The sequence below is a fragment of the Bidens hawaiensis genome, unplaced genomic scaffold (genome assembly GCF_021521415.1).
Source record: "Bidens hawaiensis isolate Kalapana, Puna unplaced genomic scaffold, B.hawaiensis_p1.1 tig00025751_1, whole genome shotgun sequence".
NCBI classification, from domain to species: domain Eukaryota; kingdom Viridiplantae; phylum Streptophyta; class Magnoliopsida; order Asterales; family Asteraceae; genus Bidens; species Bidens hawaiensis.
The window spans coordinates 134,067-149,920 of NW_027494116.1; the positions used below are offsets into that span (position 1 = coordinate 134,067).

General features: G+C 33.3%; 1 protein-coding gene and 2 non-coding genes across 3 annotated transcripts; 1 reads left to right on the forward strand and 2 right to left on the reverse strand.

The window, feature by feature from the left end:
* Positions 1-6,191: 6,191 nt before the first annotated feature.
* LOC143572123 (protein PSK SIMULATOR 2-like) lies at positions 6,192-11,561 on the forward strand. The gene is made up of 12 exons (XM_077057364.1): positions 6,192-6,772; positions 7,555-7,868; positions 7,951-8,043; positions 8,124-8,214; positions 8,762-8,855; positions 9,124-9,221; positions 9,383-9,452; positions 9,969-10,078; positions 10,164-10,280; positions 10,362-10,438; positions 10,521-10,565; positions 11,086-11,561. The coding sequence occupies exons 1-12, from the start codon at positions 6,437-6,439 to the stop codon at positions 11,555-11,557; spliced, it is 1,917 nt and encodes a 638-aa protein (XP_076913479.1). The 5' UTR covers positions 6,192-6,436; the 3' UTR covers positions 11,558-11,561.
* Positions 11,562-12,549: 988 nt separating this feature from the next.
* Positions 12,550-12,655, reverse strand: LOC143572130 (small nucleolar RNA Z279/snoR105/snoR108). Its single transcript, XR_013142213.1, has one exon. It is a non-coding gene; the product is annotated as a small nucleolar RNA Z279/snoR105/snoR108 (small nucleolar RNA).
* Positions 12,656-14,170: 1,515 nt separating this feature from the next.
* Positions 14,171-14,276, reverse strand: LOC143572131 (small nucleolar RNA Z279/snoR105/snoR108). The gene has a single exon (XR_013142214.1). It is a non-coding gene; the product is annotated as a small nucleolar RNA Z279/snoR105/snoR108 (small nucleolar RNA).
* Positions 14,277-15,854: the final 1,578 nt, after the last annotated feature.

Consider the following 15,854-nt stretch of genomic DNA (forward strand, 5'->3'; position numbering starts at 1 on the left):
ATTTTAAGCAACATAATTTGTGTTAAAATGCTTATTTTAGTGATTTCTCTTTTATTTCAACTTGGTCTATAATTATTTCAACATGGCATTTTATCTATGTTATGTGTTTTAATTTATTTCTAATAATATAGTGTTTAAATTATTTAACATGGCGAATTACCTGCAACCGAAATTTGTTGCTATTATTTATAGGCATTTACCCTTACTCGTTATGACACGTGCCACTCTTTTTTTGGCTACTTACAATTTCTAGACATAATTGACTTTTTAGTATAACTAACCCTGTATATATTATATCTCCCGGTGTTGAGATATCAGATATATAATATATAAATATACAATTACGTTGTTTCATGTAAAAATCCAAACCGGCCACTTTTATTATTTCTCAAACAAAGTTGTTTAAAAAAAATCTAAAACTAGAATCAAATCCTGTGTACAAAGTTCAAGCAAAGCAAATTTTGATTTTGATATTGTTATTCGTATTAAATTGTTGATAGTTCGATTATTTTAATGTCGAGAAAAGAATTTGTATAAAAAGACCAAGTCATGATTTTGATTTCACACCAAAGACTGCAACCGGCCTTCTCTCTCAAGGGTCCCATTTTTACTTATTCAAAGGCACCCGGCATATTTGACTCCATATTTTATAATTTTAGTTTCGTTTCATGCTGGCCAACTATTTTAATTGGAGATTGTAATAAAAAAAAGTCAAATGCTTTTAATAATATGACACTCATTTCAAATATTCAGGAAATAATATATTTTGAGCTATCAATGTGTATTAAAATAATATTTTGTTATTTAAATGTAAAGTGCAGTAACTTTAGATGTGATTTTTAAATATAAGTATTTAATAACATTTTCTATAATGACCGACTGATAAAGTACGGCTATATGAGGTAATCAATGGCAAAAGACAACTCTTCTGATCGTAGACAACGACGAGCAGCACAAGCACACTATCACCTGTTTTAGGAAAAAACCCGTTGCCCGAAGGCTCACTTTAATAAAACCTGGTTGGGATCGAGTTCGAACTTGAGATATTGTGACCTCAATCCCAAATCTCCCCTTTCCTCCGATGCCAGATTACGTAAGCTCATTGATAGTTTTACAAACATAAATTTATCAATTGGTTGCTTTACATGTTCATTTTAAAATTCGAATAAAACGATAATAAGTTTAAAAGTTGAAAACACAAATCAAATCTAAAATACGAGAACTTCTAGCATTATTTACCTGTTTTCGTCTGAAAATGGTATAAATTTACATGCTTTTATCCGAAGATTCACCATTAAATCAAGCATACAAAGTAACCGGTTTCGGTTTTAAGAATACAAAGACTTAAAAATAAATAAAAAAAAATATACAAAGACTTTATTAAAGTCAAGTTCTATTTGTGGCCTTGTGGGAACCAATGAAATAGTTAATAGGTAGACAAAGAACGTTTGTATTTATTTCTGCCTCATATTGAAAATACCATTGTTTACATGATAATATCTTTCAACCCTTTTCATAGTATGAAGTAAAGCCAATTAAATAAGAGTTTTTTTTTTTTTTTTTTAAAAAGGGTGTTGGTGGAAAAACTATTTATCAAAATGGTGTTTATTGAAAAATATTTACCAATATGGTGTATTTGTATAACATTTTTTTTCCAATTCATCGATTTTATTAAGAACTCATCCCATTTAACATTGAAATATTTAATAAACCTATATTTTTAATAAAACAAACCAATATGGTGTACTTTTGATTCAATGAAACTATAACATTTTAGAAAAGAGTGAAGTTTTATAGAATGAAATGATAAAACACCCTTTGTAGTAAATTATATTAGGTTTTAATTTATATATAAAGATGCAGCATCAATTTAAAAAGAAAAAAAGAGGCGACGTATACTTGTAATTTGTAAAAATGTTATATATTTTAGCTTGATATTAACACTATATTTTTTACATAAAAAGAAAACAGAGATATAACATGTGTCCATCTTATCTATCCAATAAGAGTAGGGGTGAGTAACAAAAACTAGCCAAAACACCATTTTGATAAATATTTCTTAATAAACATCATTTTAGTAAATAGTTTTTCCTCTAACACTCTTTTGGGGAAAAACTCAAGTTCGAGCTTTATGTTTGTCAATAAGCTTTTAACAGCTTTAAACTTTAAGCTTTTAAGAAAAAAATTCTTACTTAATTAAAAGTCTTGTTAGATTCAAGGAGTTTGAAGCTTTTAGGTCAGGAGAAAAAACTCAAAGCTTAAAACTTATACTAGTAGCGTTTAGAAAGAGCTACAAGCTTTTAGTATTTTAATTACTTAAATAAACTTTCAAAATAAATACATTTACTATTATTGTTTTTAGTTATGTCCATTTTAGTAATTTTATACATTTTATTAAAAAATTCAACTACTCTGCCAAACATATAAATATATCTAAAAATTTATAGCTTCCAGCTACAGCTATCAACTACCGGCTTCAAACTAACAGCCACCAGCTTTCATCTACAGCTTTAAGCTAGTTTTGACAAATATACCCTTAAAGTAATAACAGCCTAAAAGCCTCATGAGTCCTAAAGTCTTGTACGAACACTTACCCGAGAAAACGTCAAAGAAGACATTTAGATTTTTTGAAGTTACAATACCTAATATCATAATAAATAAATGTACCATACTTATGTTTGTTATCGAATCGACATTTCTAGAAATACCAAGAGATAAACACCTCAATGCAAGTACAACTTTATTCAATAGATCGTCACGTTGTTAATAATAATGTTCGGTTATGTATTAAATATTTAAAATGGTTATTTATGTTTATGTATATAAGGATAAAAACAGAAATTATTATTTAAAAGTAAAATAAGCTTCTTGTAAGTTTGAATTCCATTTGATAATTCTAAATTCTAATGCCCGTCAAATTAACAACACATCCTTGTACCTACTGTAAATAAAGTATACATAATTAATTATGCATGACAAAATCATGAATGGGGTGTCTTAGAATATTATGCTTAAATCTACCGTGTCATGTTGACACAAGAGCCTTGGTTGACTTCAATATTGGCTACTGAAGAGGTATGTACCCGCCTCAACACCGAGCGAGGCGGGTCAACCCACAAGACATAGACAAGAGGCTTGAAATCAAGATATTATAAAGGCACAAAGCCAAAACCTATGCGCATGGCGCATATCACATATGCTCACGCATATCACATATGCTCATGCATCACATGCTCAGGCATCACATATGCTCATGCATCACACATGCTCAGGCATCACATATGCTCATGCATCACACATGCTCAGGCATCACATGCTCACGCACCATATATGCTCACGCATATCACATCTGCGCGTGACGCATCCGCGCGTGACGCATATCACATGCTCACGCATATCACATCTGCGCGTGGCGCATCCGCGCGTGGCGCATATCACATGCTTGTGCATATCACATCTGCGCATGAAACATCTGCGCGTGAGAATAAAGAGAAGACCTCGCGCATCCTCAGGATAGGCGCATATCACACATGCACATAATCAACCTCGTCCTTATCCAAATCAGGATAAGGACAACCTTGATTGTGCACGTCAGACAACCTTCCAGAATGTATCTTTTTAAGGAATAAGAATATGCTGATGTTGACAGCTGCCAATGAAAGGTTGACAACTCAGCAAAACCCATGTGCTACCACGTGATTGCACATGGGTCAGAGAATAATCAATGAAAAAGCACCAGGTGTCCCAAGGACACGTGGCGCAAAGCAATAGGAAGAGGCCAAAAAGGCCCTAATTGGGTCTGAGCCCAATCATTGGAAACCCTAGCACTATAAATACCACATCAACTCCACAAGGAGAGGTATGCCCTATTACACAGTATTACACATTATTAAGCAATACATTCCAATTCCTTACCCTCAGATTATTATCTTCTCCTACAATCTCTTATTCTCACACCGGAGGGTTACCCCAAAGAGGACCCCTCTGTCCCTTTCTGAGGGGTAAGTTTACGGTGCTGTTCATTTTGTAGGTGGAAGAATCCAGATCCCAGAGAACCATCGGTGAAATAGCATAATCACACCCGAGGAAAGTTGATCGTCTGCCAGTGAGTCGATCCACGTTTCTTCAGCTACTAAGATGCAAAATAACTCCTTTTCTTTTTCTCACGTTTCATTAAAAAAGTTTTTATTGTAAAGTTGAATTACGAAATACTTATTACTGTATAACATATTAATCTGATATTATATAGATTTGAAACAAAAACAAGCTAAAACGACAAGATTATACCGATGATAATTCAAGATGTGAGTAATGGAGGTAAACCCTAAGCTATGATCGATAACATTAGCATGTCGATTCAAGTGAATTAAAAGGGGTTATGTGCATTGAATAAACTCTGCTTGCATGATAATGAACATTGAAGTATTTCATGTTTGGAGTATCAAGAAAAACAAGATAAGTGAGAAGGAAGATTAAAAGAGCTGTTTAGGCTAAAACCGAGACTCGTTTAGATCATATTTTTCGAGTTTTCGTTAAATTAGGTAAGTGAAATTTAAGCTAATATTTTGTTCAGATCATAGTTTTCGTTAAATTTGGTAGATGAAGTTTGGGCTCATATTGAGATTCATTTAAATCTTATACTATTTGTTAAAACATTGTTGGTTTAGAATAGGGATGAGATCGGGACCGTCCCGGTACCTATACCCGTACCCGAATGTATCTGTACCTAAAATCAGTAAATGTTGGTACCCATACCCGTACCCGAATTATATGGTATGGGTACATGTACTTTGGGTACGGTACTCGCTTTGGTCCCCATTTGTACTTTTAAAAAAATCTCCACTAAATTAGGTAACGGTACGGTATCGACAATCAATTATCTATGATACCAAAACAGTAATACCACAACCATAATCGTAATACCGCTACCAAAACTAGAAATGAAACAAATCAGCCATAATATAAAATTCATTCAAAATCAAGTTGAATACCAAAACATGCAAAGTATCAAATTTTTTGATTAAAATGTTTAAAACAAAATTAACTTATACAAAGAAAATCAACATTCGTCTAATATTCACTAGTCATCTTTCCAATTTTCTTTTCTTTGTTTATTGCTCCCTCAATAAATATAGAAAAATAAAAGAGAAAGTTACTACATGTAATTTAATGATATACACATACTTGAAATAAAAATATACGAATACACACATATCGATTGAGAATGAACCTATTCAGCTGATATATATTATGTTTTGAAAATCACGCTTGAAAGTTAAGTTATGATTGTTGGAAACATAATAAAAGCTTATACATATTCTAAACGGTTACCAATACCCGTGATATCCATACTTGTACCCGTACTTGTACTCGAAAGCACCCGTACCTATAATCAGTAAATTTGCGTACTCATACCCGTACCCAATAGACATGTACGGGTACAAATACGGGTAATGAGCATGTATGAGTACGGATATTCCGGAAAAAAATTGCATCCCTGGTTTAGAACATAACGTTCTTTAAAACTCTTTTATTAAATGAACTTTAATTTGGATTTAAACTACAATCAAAACTTATTTTAGCTCATATAGAGAGTCCTCTCAATTTTTTAAATTCTTATTCAACATTTTGATATAAAACTGTAAAGAAAATATTCAAATAAGTAACAACATGTGTCCTAGTGATAAAAAGGCTTGGGCTCTCCCATGAAAACCTAAGTTCGATAATAGGCCACTAGTATCATATTTGGTGGATACGAGGTTATTAGTTCGATTCCCAGGCCCACCCATGTTCTTTTTCCATCGTGAGAGTTCTGCTCTTGTGCTGGCATAACGATTGTCAAGTGACATCTTTTCCCAAGAAATGTCTAAGTCAAACTCTAAAGCTAACATATATTCTGTTAAAACAACATAATCTGATCTGATCAAAGTTGAACAAAAAAACACCTCAGTTTAAAAAATGCGATAACCTATGACCTATCCACATGCAAGGCGTCTTTGTAAAATAATAATAATAACAATAATAATAATAATAAATAAATAAATAAATAATGTAAGTGAACGTTGAAAATACAAGGCTTACGTAAACCCCCGTAGAAAATAATAACATTATTATTATTCTCTCTCAGAAATCAGAACAGTATATGTATATGATCATTATATTTAGAGAGAGAAAGTAAACCAAACCAGAACGAAAGACAAATTCTAGAGAGAGAGAGTAAAAGTAAACTGAAGAACAGTCAATCAAATTCATGTGTTGATTCTTCAAATCCTCAAATTATTCCCCCAATTTTCACTACAAATTAATTATTCCCTTACAATCGATCATATTGTTATTCACATCTACAGATCGTGCGAGTCATCAGTTGTGAAGGTTAATTACATTATGTTATTAGGTCAATTAACTCATCAGCAGAGTATTTGACAAATCGTATACAATGGGAGGTGTATGTAGCGGCGGGATGAAACGGAGTACGGTGGCGGAGTGTGACAGCAGCGACAGGGGTAGTTTGGGGTTTTCAGGAAAGTTGAAATCGATGAAGAGCTTCGTTCAGCAGAATAAGAAGAAAGTTGATGATCATGATGATAATGATAATGATATTGATGATGATGATGATTCAGGTTTATCTAATTATACAGATAATAATAATAATAATAATAATGATGATGTTTACCAGAGGAAGATGATGATGACGTCACCTTATGATTCTGGTGAAATGTTTTCTTCTATTTCAAGAGAGTTGAAGCCTTCTACGCCTGCTAGGGTTTCAAAGGTATACCTTATTCAATAATAATTGTCTGTACGAGCTTGGTTCGTTTTGACTTATGAGAGCTCCAGCTCGAGCTCAATTCGTGTGTTGTTTTTTTTTTTCAAATTTGGGCTTAGCTCGGTTATTATTTATTAATTGATTTATATAAGTTTTTAGTTATTTTTATATATTTTGAGGAAAATCTTAAACGAGCTTAAGCTTGGCTCGAGCTCGTGTGGGACCTTTGGTTATTTATTTATTGATTTATTTATTGATTTATTTAACTTTTTAGTTACTTTTTAATATTTTTGGAAAAACCTTAAACGAGCGTAAGATTGGCTCGAGTTCGTGCAGTACCTTAAACGAGCCAAGGCTCGGCTTTGCAGTATGAAATCAATATATAGAAGTCCAAAAGAGGTCAAATTTAAAAATGCGTAGACGTCCAAAAGAGGTAAAACTTAAAAATACACAGGCTTCCCGAGCTCAGGCAGTCGGGCGCGATAAAACGAGCTTTATTTGAGACTTGGGCTCGGCTCAAACTCGAAAAAGCTCGCTCGGCTCGTTTAGAGGTTTTTATTGATCCGACTATCCAAAAAATAATTTTTCAATGAATTTAAAATATGTCTATTTTAGATAACTCCAAATTGACACATTTTTTGTACAAAGTGTTGCAACAATTAAGTACTTTTGAGCTCGTGTAACAAATACATCTTTGACATCTGATTTTGTTTGTCCGTCGTCTTGTTTACCAAATGTTTGGGCTTCTATGTGAGTATTAAGAAACTGATTTTGTTATTTTGCATTAGGCACCTCATGTGAGTACATTTCTAGGAAAAGCTGGTAATGTAGGTCTAGATGTGCTAGACACATTGGGAAGCAGTATGACAAGTATAAATGCTAACAGTGGATTTGTAACTAATATGGCTTCAAGAGGGGATAAAGTGTCTATTTTGGCCTTTGAAGTAGCTAATACCATTGTTAAAGGGTCCAATTTGATGCAATCGCTTTCTGAAGAAAGCATTCAGTTTCTTAAAAAGGATATTTTGGATTCGGAAGGTGTACAGCTTTTAGTTTCTACTGATACAAAGGAGTTGCTGCGTATTGCAGCTTCTGATAAAAGGTTTGTTTCCATTTTTATTGTTCAAATTAAAACATTGTTATACTTGTTATATAATAATATAATATGGTTTGTTGTGTTTTAGGGAGGAACTTGAGGTTTTCTCCAAAGAGGTTGTTCGGTTTGGAAATATGTGCAAAGATCCACAATGGCATAATTTGGATCGTTTCTTTTCCAGGTAAATCTTATTGTGAAATGTGAGTACTGTGTTGTATTTATGATATTGAAACTGGATTTGATTGTTGATGGATGGATCAGATTGGACACGGATCTTTTAACGAACAAACAGCTTAAAGAGGAGGCAGAAGTAACCATGCAACAACTCACCAATCTTGCTCAGTATACATCTGTAAGTTATTTATATCATCATCATCGTACTAAGTATATCCCACCAATAGCAAAGCTATGGTAGGGTCTGAGGAGGGTAAGATGTAGACAGCCTTACCTCTACCTCATAGGGATAGAGATGCTGCTTCCGATGAGACCCCCGGCTCAATAGTAGTTTTGCATCAAGCCTTGGACATAAGGCACATAGCACTCAATCATCGGGACACCGGCTGATTGGTGCATGTACCATTGTCTTTCGGCTATCAACGCCACCACATGATGCCTGATTAACCTTCCGCCACTTTTAACGTTATTTTCACGAGATTAGTAAAATAACGCTAAAATTAGTGCAATTTTACTTTTGCCCACCCGAGGGTTCACACATATATACATTATATGCGCGCACCGCAAGAAGGGCGTCTGTAAGTTATATATATATATTAGATTATTAGTATTACGCTTTAATTATGTTTAGCCCACAGGATTCAGTTAATATGTAGTCCATTACATTTTCACATATACCATATCGTTTTAAAATGTTAAATGCTAACATCTTTGTTTTGCTGCAGGAATTGTATCATGAATATAATGCTTTAGATAGATTCCAGCAAGATTACCGACGTAAGCTCGAGGAAGTAGAAGCCTTGAATCTTCCAAGAAAAGGTTTGACTTGGTTATAATTTCTTTTAAGTAATTGAGTGTCCAATTGTGTGTTGCCCTTAAAAAATTACTGGAATACCCAATGAAATCTCACTTATATGAGACCCCTGGCTTGAAAAACCTTATCTTGAGATGTAAAGTACAGCATCCAGATAACATAATACAGTATGACACAAAAAAAATATCAGCAAAACAAAAGTACTAAAAGTAATCCAGTTGCTAGAATGAGGTTGATTATTTGTTTAACATGTGATATTTGTTTCGGTTGTAGGAGAGAGTCTCACAATCTTACATAGTGACATAAAACATCAAAAAAAAATTGTGAGGAACCTAAAAAGGAAATCACTTTGGTCTAAAAGTTCGGAAGAGGTATTCTATCAATATATATATACATTTCTTTTGTTTCATATATATATTCAAAGAAGTTGAAAACTTTACAGTTGTCTCTGCTATACATTGTGTATTTGTGTTATTATATATACTAATGAACAACCTTTTTTAATTGTGCCTTATGCACTTATCTTTTCTAGGTTGTGGAGAAGCTTGTAGATATTGTCACCTTCATCCATCAAGCAATTGTTGAGGCATTTGAAGAGAATGGTATTAAACTTATTAAGAGGAATTTTCATATATACCCTGCAAATTTGGAAAATATCATATGTACCCTTGTGGCCTCGCAAAACTAAAAATATCATATATGCCCTTAAAAGTAGTTAAAATATCAAATACACCCAATTTATTAAAAACAAATTAATAAATGACCATTTCGCCCTTATTTTTCTAAATCTTTAAAATTTCATATATGCCCTTCTTTAACTTAGTATTTTAGCCAAATTTAGCTTAGTTTCTTTTAATGCATTTGTAACATAAGAAGAGAGACAACGGTTAAGTTCACATGCTTATCGTCGATGTCGATCAAAATACAAAAAAGAATAGGGTTTAAACAGATATAATGGAAATGGGGTGTGATGGTTATTAAATAAAAATTCATAAAGTTGGGTATATATGAAATCAATCCTGTATATAGTCCACATTCCAATATTTTACAAAGTTGTTTATAAAATATTATCTCTAGTTATTTTAATCATAATCATCATAACTATGCTTTCTTTGTAGTTCCAAGCTCAACTGCGAATGAAAAAGCGGTTCATAAAAAGCCCGAGACTTTAGGTGTTGCGGGTCTTGCTTTACACTATGCTAACTTAGTCACCCAAATGGACAACATAGTAAGCTAATAAACTCCTCATTTTATTTACTTACATGTGTATGTATATATGTATACATATATTTATGTTTAATTATATACACCAGGCAGCTCGGCCCATCTCATTACCTCCTAATACGCGAGACAATTTGTATAATGGCTTGCCTGCAAAAGTCAAGGCAGATTTACGTTCTCGCTTACAAGCACTCGACTCTAAAGAAGTGGTATGACTAATCTACTATTATTTGTTTGTATCTATGATCACAAAATTTTCCATTTTAAACGAGAAAATTGCATTGTTTCAGATGACAATGCCTCAAATCAAAGCAGAAATGGAAAAAAAGCTCCAGTGGCTCGTTCCAGTAGCTACCGATACCACCAAGTATGTTTTTAGCGCGATATTGTTAATAGTTATCATATGTTTTAAATAATTTCATTATTGCTGATTTTCTTTTAATTTGCAGAGCTCATCAAGGTTTCGGATGGGTCGGAGAGTGGGCAAACACAGGGTAATTATTCTATTTGTGCTCAAACTGAATGAAAAACCAAAAAGTCAGGGGTTTTTAAAAACCGTTTGGTTTCAGTTTTCTACATTTGTTCAGTTTGGTTTCGGTTTTTTTTATTTTTGCCATTTGGGTTTGAATTTTTGGGCCTAAAAATGGCCCAAAATAATGATTTTGGGCTTGAAACGTTTGAGTTAAAAAAAATTTTGTTAATTGATTGTTACACATTTGGGCCTAAAATATGTGTGATTGCACAATTTATTAGGTTTTTTTAATAATTACTTAACATTCGAAAATAAAACTTACAATCCATAACTTCAATATCACATTTCGCTTTTTATTTTTTTATTTTTACGGTTTCAGTTGTAAATTGGTTGGGTTTTACGGTTCAGTTTGGTTTTTTGGATTTCCGGTACATGCTTGAAAAAAAATAAAACCTAGCAGTTGGGTTGGGTTTGGTTATGTCAGTTATTTATGTTTCGTTTGATGGGTTTGAAATGTTAATGGTTTTGTTTTTTTTCTACAGTAACGAGTTTGGAAAAAAGACAGGAGGGAGTAACAGTATTATTCGTCTTCAAACACTTTATCATGCCGATAAACTGAAAATGGACCGATACATTCTTGATTTGATCATCTGGCTTCACCGTTTAATAAGTCTTGTCAGATTCCGAGACAAGGTTCCAAAATCCATACCCGCTCGATCACCTTCTAATAATAACAGTGATACCGGTCTTATAGCGGGTTCAAACCCGTCTAAATTGAAAGTTAATGGTAAACTCCAACGGATTCAGATCTCTTTGGAAGATCAGAAACTTCTAGAGAAGGTTATGAAACGAAGAATGTTGGTTCCTGGAATTAGTAAAAGTCAAGAGTTTAAGAAGAAGCGGTCCGCAGTTTTTGCATCGAGTAGAAGTATGGGAAGCTCGCCAAGAAGGGAACCGGGGTATGCGAATGATGATATGTTGGATGTTTTGGACGGTTTAGGTACAACATATTAAGCTGCCGGTACATGTTCCCAATGCCATAGCAAGACAAGGTATTGAGTGGGATGTGAAGTGATGATGTGTTTGAATGGATTGGGTACAGCATTTTTAGGTGTTGGTATACATCATTGTTTATGTGGTGGTTATATATGTATATATATCATATATGTCTATTACATGAAGTTAAATGTATGTTTATATGTATGTTTATATAATTTACATAACTAATATTTTGAGTTTTTTTAAGAGTTAAGATGCCTCTAAAGATAACTGAGATGTCTATTGCTTAATGTTGTGCTTTTGAAATACAAATTTAAGTGAGGAAGTTAGGAAAAGATTGCCCGCATTTGTGCATGTGTGAGCAAAAGATATTTTTGAGCTTCATGGAGTCGTCTTTTGAAGCTTTGGCGCCTCGAACCTCGGCTGTTTGAGAGCAAGCCGTTCTTGTTGATATGAGTTACTGAGCAAGCTGTTTGATTTGAGGCTTTGAGCTACTGGTTTTCTCGTGTCTTAAAAGTACGTATTAGAGGAATGACCTCAACTTCCAATAGGCAATACACTAGACGTGCAAGAGCACGATGCTTAATGACTCCACTAAAAGACTAGTAAAAACACTGGTTCATAAAAGACTAGCTCTAATTCGGTCATGTAGTGGAACGTGTTTGCTTCACCGCTTCACTAGTAAAAACACTGGTTCATAAAAGACTAGCTTTAATTCGGTCATGGGAGTAGTAAAAACACTAGTTCATAAAAGACTAGCTTTAATTCGGTCATGGAGTAGAACGTGTTGGTTTCACTAATAAAAACACTGATTCATAAAGCTTTTTAATTAGTTTAAGTAGCTCTTAATACAAAGAAAATAAAAACAAAACTAACAACTTAAAAAACCTTTTAATGTTTTAGAACAAAAATTTGTTTTTAAAAAAAATAGAAGAAAATGAATTTGACTTAAAAGAAAAAAAATATTAAGAAAGAAGTTTAAAAACAAAAGATATAAAAAGAAAATAGGAATCAGATGGTTTAAAATTAGAGGTGCCAATTGTCGTAACAGGCTTTAGGCGGACACCCCATCTCGCATATTTATGTGCGAGCATTGACCACTCCTCATATTCCATCAAAACGTGCCTGAAGGATCATGAAATACACAAAGCCCGTGATCCCTTTTTATAACATCCCCAAAGCTATCCATTTTCTTATAATTCCGATGTGGGAGTAATCAAAATCACCAACCATCATGGCAAAAATGGTCTAACAGGAAACCAGTAATCCAACAACTTATTCTTGTGATTTATAGTGCTTTAACTCTTCCAAAAGAAGCGAAGCTCGTGTTTAGAAACTTGATGATACCCATCTTCTGTTTGATGAATTCCTAACCAACCTTGGCTTGCGCTATTGTACTTAGTCAACTTTTGTTCGATGAAAAAGCGTTAAAAACGTGCTACGGTGTAGATAAAAAAATCGAGGGAGGCTACGTGGGCTCGTCATGGTCTAAATTATGTAATTTTCTTCGACTCAAGCGTCAAAGGACATTTACATATAACTCATTACATATGCATACATTTTGATTCCGTACAGCTGTACGAGTCTTCATTCATTCTACAAGTTACCGGTTAAACTTAGTATTTCAATAATTTGAGTAATTTTCCTTAGAAAGTTGAGTGTTGTGGGGATGCTTGATATGGTTGAGCACAAGACAAGCGATCAGGCTCTGGAGCTCGCAACACAACTAACCAAATTCCAAGAATGAGAGAATATTTTTTGCTTCTCGCAAGGGTACACACCATGGTACAGTTAAGTAATATATTAATTTTGAGTTCTTATGATCCGGTTGATTGTAAGAGTGCTAATAACATCGAGTTTTTGTGTTCGATGAAGATATTATAACTTGTTTTTGTATTTTACTACGCTAAATTTTTTTCTGTGTCAGCCGACCGCCAACAAAACACAGGTCTTAGTTTCGGAACACAGCCATATATTGCTTGTGACTTAAAATAAAATGCATCAACACTAATAGTCCTAGTCTCGGGCCACAGTTCTCATATCAGCCGTCGTCTGATGCCTATTAAATCACGATCAGCGGTACTCATAAGCCAACCATGAAACATACATTCTGGCTCCCCCACAATCAACCTAATAACACGACATATAGCTACAAAGTATACTCACACAATAAGTTCGAACCTTAAACTTGTTCATGTATAATTAATGTTTGAAGTTCTGTTAATATTCTAGAAACTCTACTTCGTTAAAAGGCTTTTTTTTGTCTAATCCCCAGTTTTTAAAACATTGATTGTTTGCATTTTGATGTTTGTATTCTAGAATGTTTTTAAAACATTGATTGTTTGCATTTTGATGTTTGTATTCTAGATGCCAACTCGGTCAATTTTTTAGAGTTGCCGCTACTTGGCTTTAGTCGAGGAGTGCTCGGTGATGACACGTCAACTACCGAGCCTAGACAGAGAGTACTTATTAGATATGTTTTTTTAAATTCACAAGTAAAACCATGAGAACATAAACATACAAAATTCTTCTAAAAATGTTAGAAAAATAAAAACTATGTTTATTTATACTTGTAAAACACATTAAACATTAAAGGAAAAAAAAACAAAAGATTAAATAAAAAAAATAGGGATCAGATGGTTAAAAAATGGAGATGCCCAATTGTCGTAAAGCATTTGGGTGGACACCCGATCTCGCATATTTAAATGCGAGCAATGACCACTCCTCACTTCCTATTAAAACTTGCTTGAAGGATCATGAGAATATGCCAAACCAGTTATCTTTTTTATAGCCTCCTCCAACCTGTTGCTTTTATTGTAACATCGATGTGGGATTATTAATAATAATTTATGTATCTATATCTATCTAACTAGTAATTCTCCTTTTTTATATATGCTACCTCCTCTTTCAGAAGAGGCTTTCACATCTTTAATATCTTGTCTGAAACTATACCTCTATGATGCAAACATTTTGTTTGATGAAACGAGTAGCAGACGTATTACCCTTCGGATAAACACCGACACGTGAAATCATGAGAATATATTCAGGGGCCGGCTATGAGAATCCTTGGAACGTTTTGGGCCCGGGACAAGCAATAAAATTGTGGTACAAGTGATATAGATTTTTGTGTGTTTTTAGATTTGGTTTAATAGATTCAATAATTATTGGCTTTTGTGGGACAATCTTTTAAAGAGAAAAGAAGAATAAGACACATAAAAAATACGTTGTGTTGTTTTTAAGACTTGAACTTGTGACGTTTGCAGTTTCTTACAATGGTTCTTCCAACTAAACTAAGGAAACTTTGATTTACGTCACTGGATGTATAATCTAAACATATTACTTTAGAGTTTAGACATATATACTTAGAAAAAAAAATTGGGTCGGGCCTGAATTTATATATTAACCTCGTGGTATAGCATGCCCCAGACAATCACTTTTTATATAATATCGACTTGGGACCAATAGTAATCTAACCAACTATGTTGGCCAAAAAGAAAACCATCAACAATAACACTTGTAGATAGAGACAAATAATGGAACATTACTTATGTGATTATGCGATAAGGGATTTGCTAATCAACCGGCTACTTAGCTTTTGTTTGAAGTGGTAACATCCCAAATAGTCTGGAAGTATGATGGTAGCTCGGCATAACTAATACCACTTGGAGTATACGACAGTGATTCGTTGCGATCAATATATGTCAACAAACCGCGGACCAACAATAGCAAGTTATATACTCTAGAATAACCAAGTAACATTATTTAGTCCGGATAGGAAACCACATGCCGCATTACTAGTTTATTACAACCCTCTTAAACCGCTTAATACTACATAAATGTTATCTAAGGTCACAAACCTTCAAAATATAATGAATTCAACAGGTAATAATATCTCAAAAACCTACTATATTCAACAGGCGCGGGCGCTCTGATAGCATACCAACCTAAACTCACATTATATATCCAATTATGCACATGTTTTTTTTAATCACCAATTAAATCTTACAAGTTATTATCTAGCGTACAAGTGTGTAGTGAGTATAAATTCTTTTGAGTTAGACCGTTATACTTATAATTATTGTTTTATGTGTCTAATATATGACTTGATAAGTTAAGCTAAAATATCCAAAATATCTTCATATGGCTAAGTTGCATGTATTTTAATATATTTTTTTTAATTATAAATAGATTTACAACTCTTAATCAATACACATATATACAAAACTTAAAATATCAATATAAACAAGTTGACACCCCATTATAAAAAAAAATCTAAATAAATAGTTGAATTTTCCTTTTAAATTGTAGGATT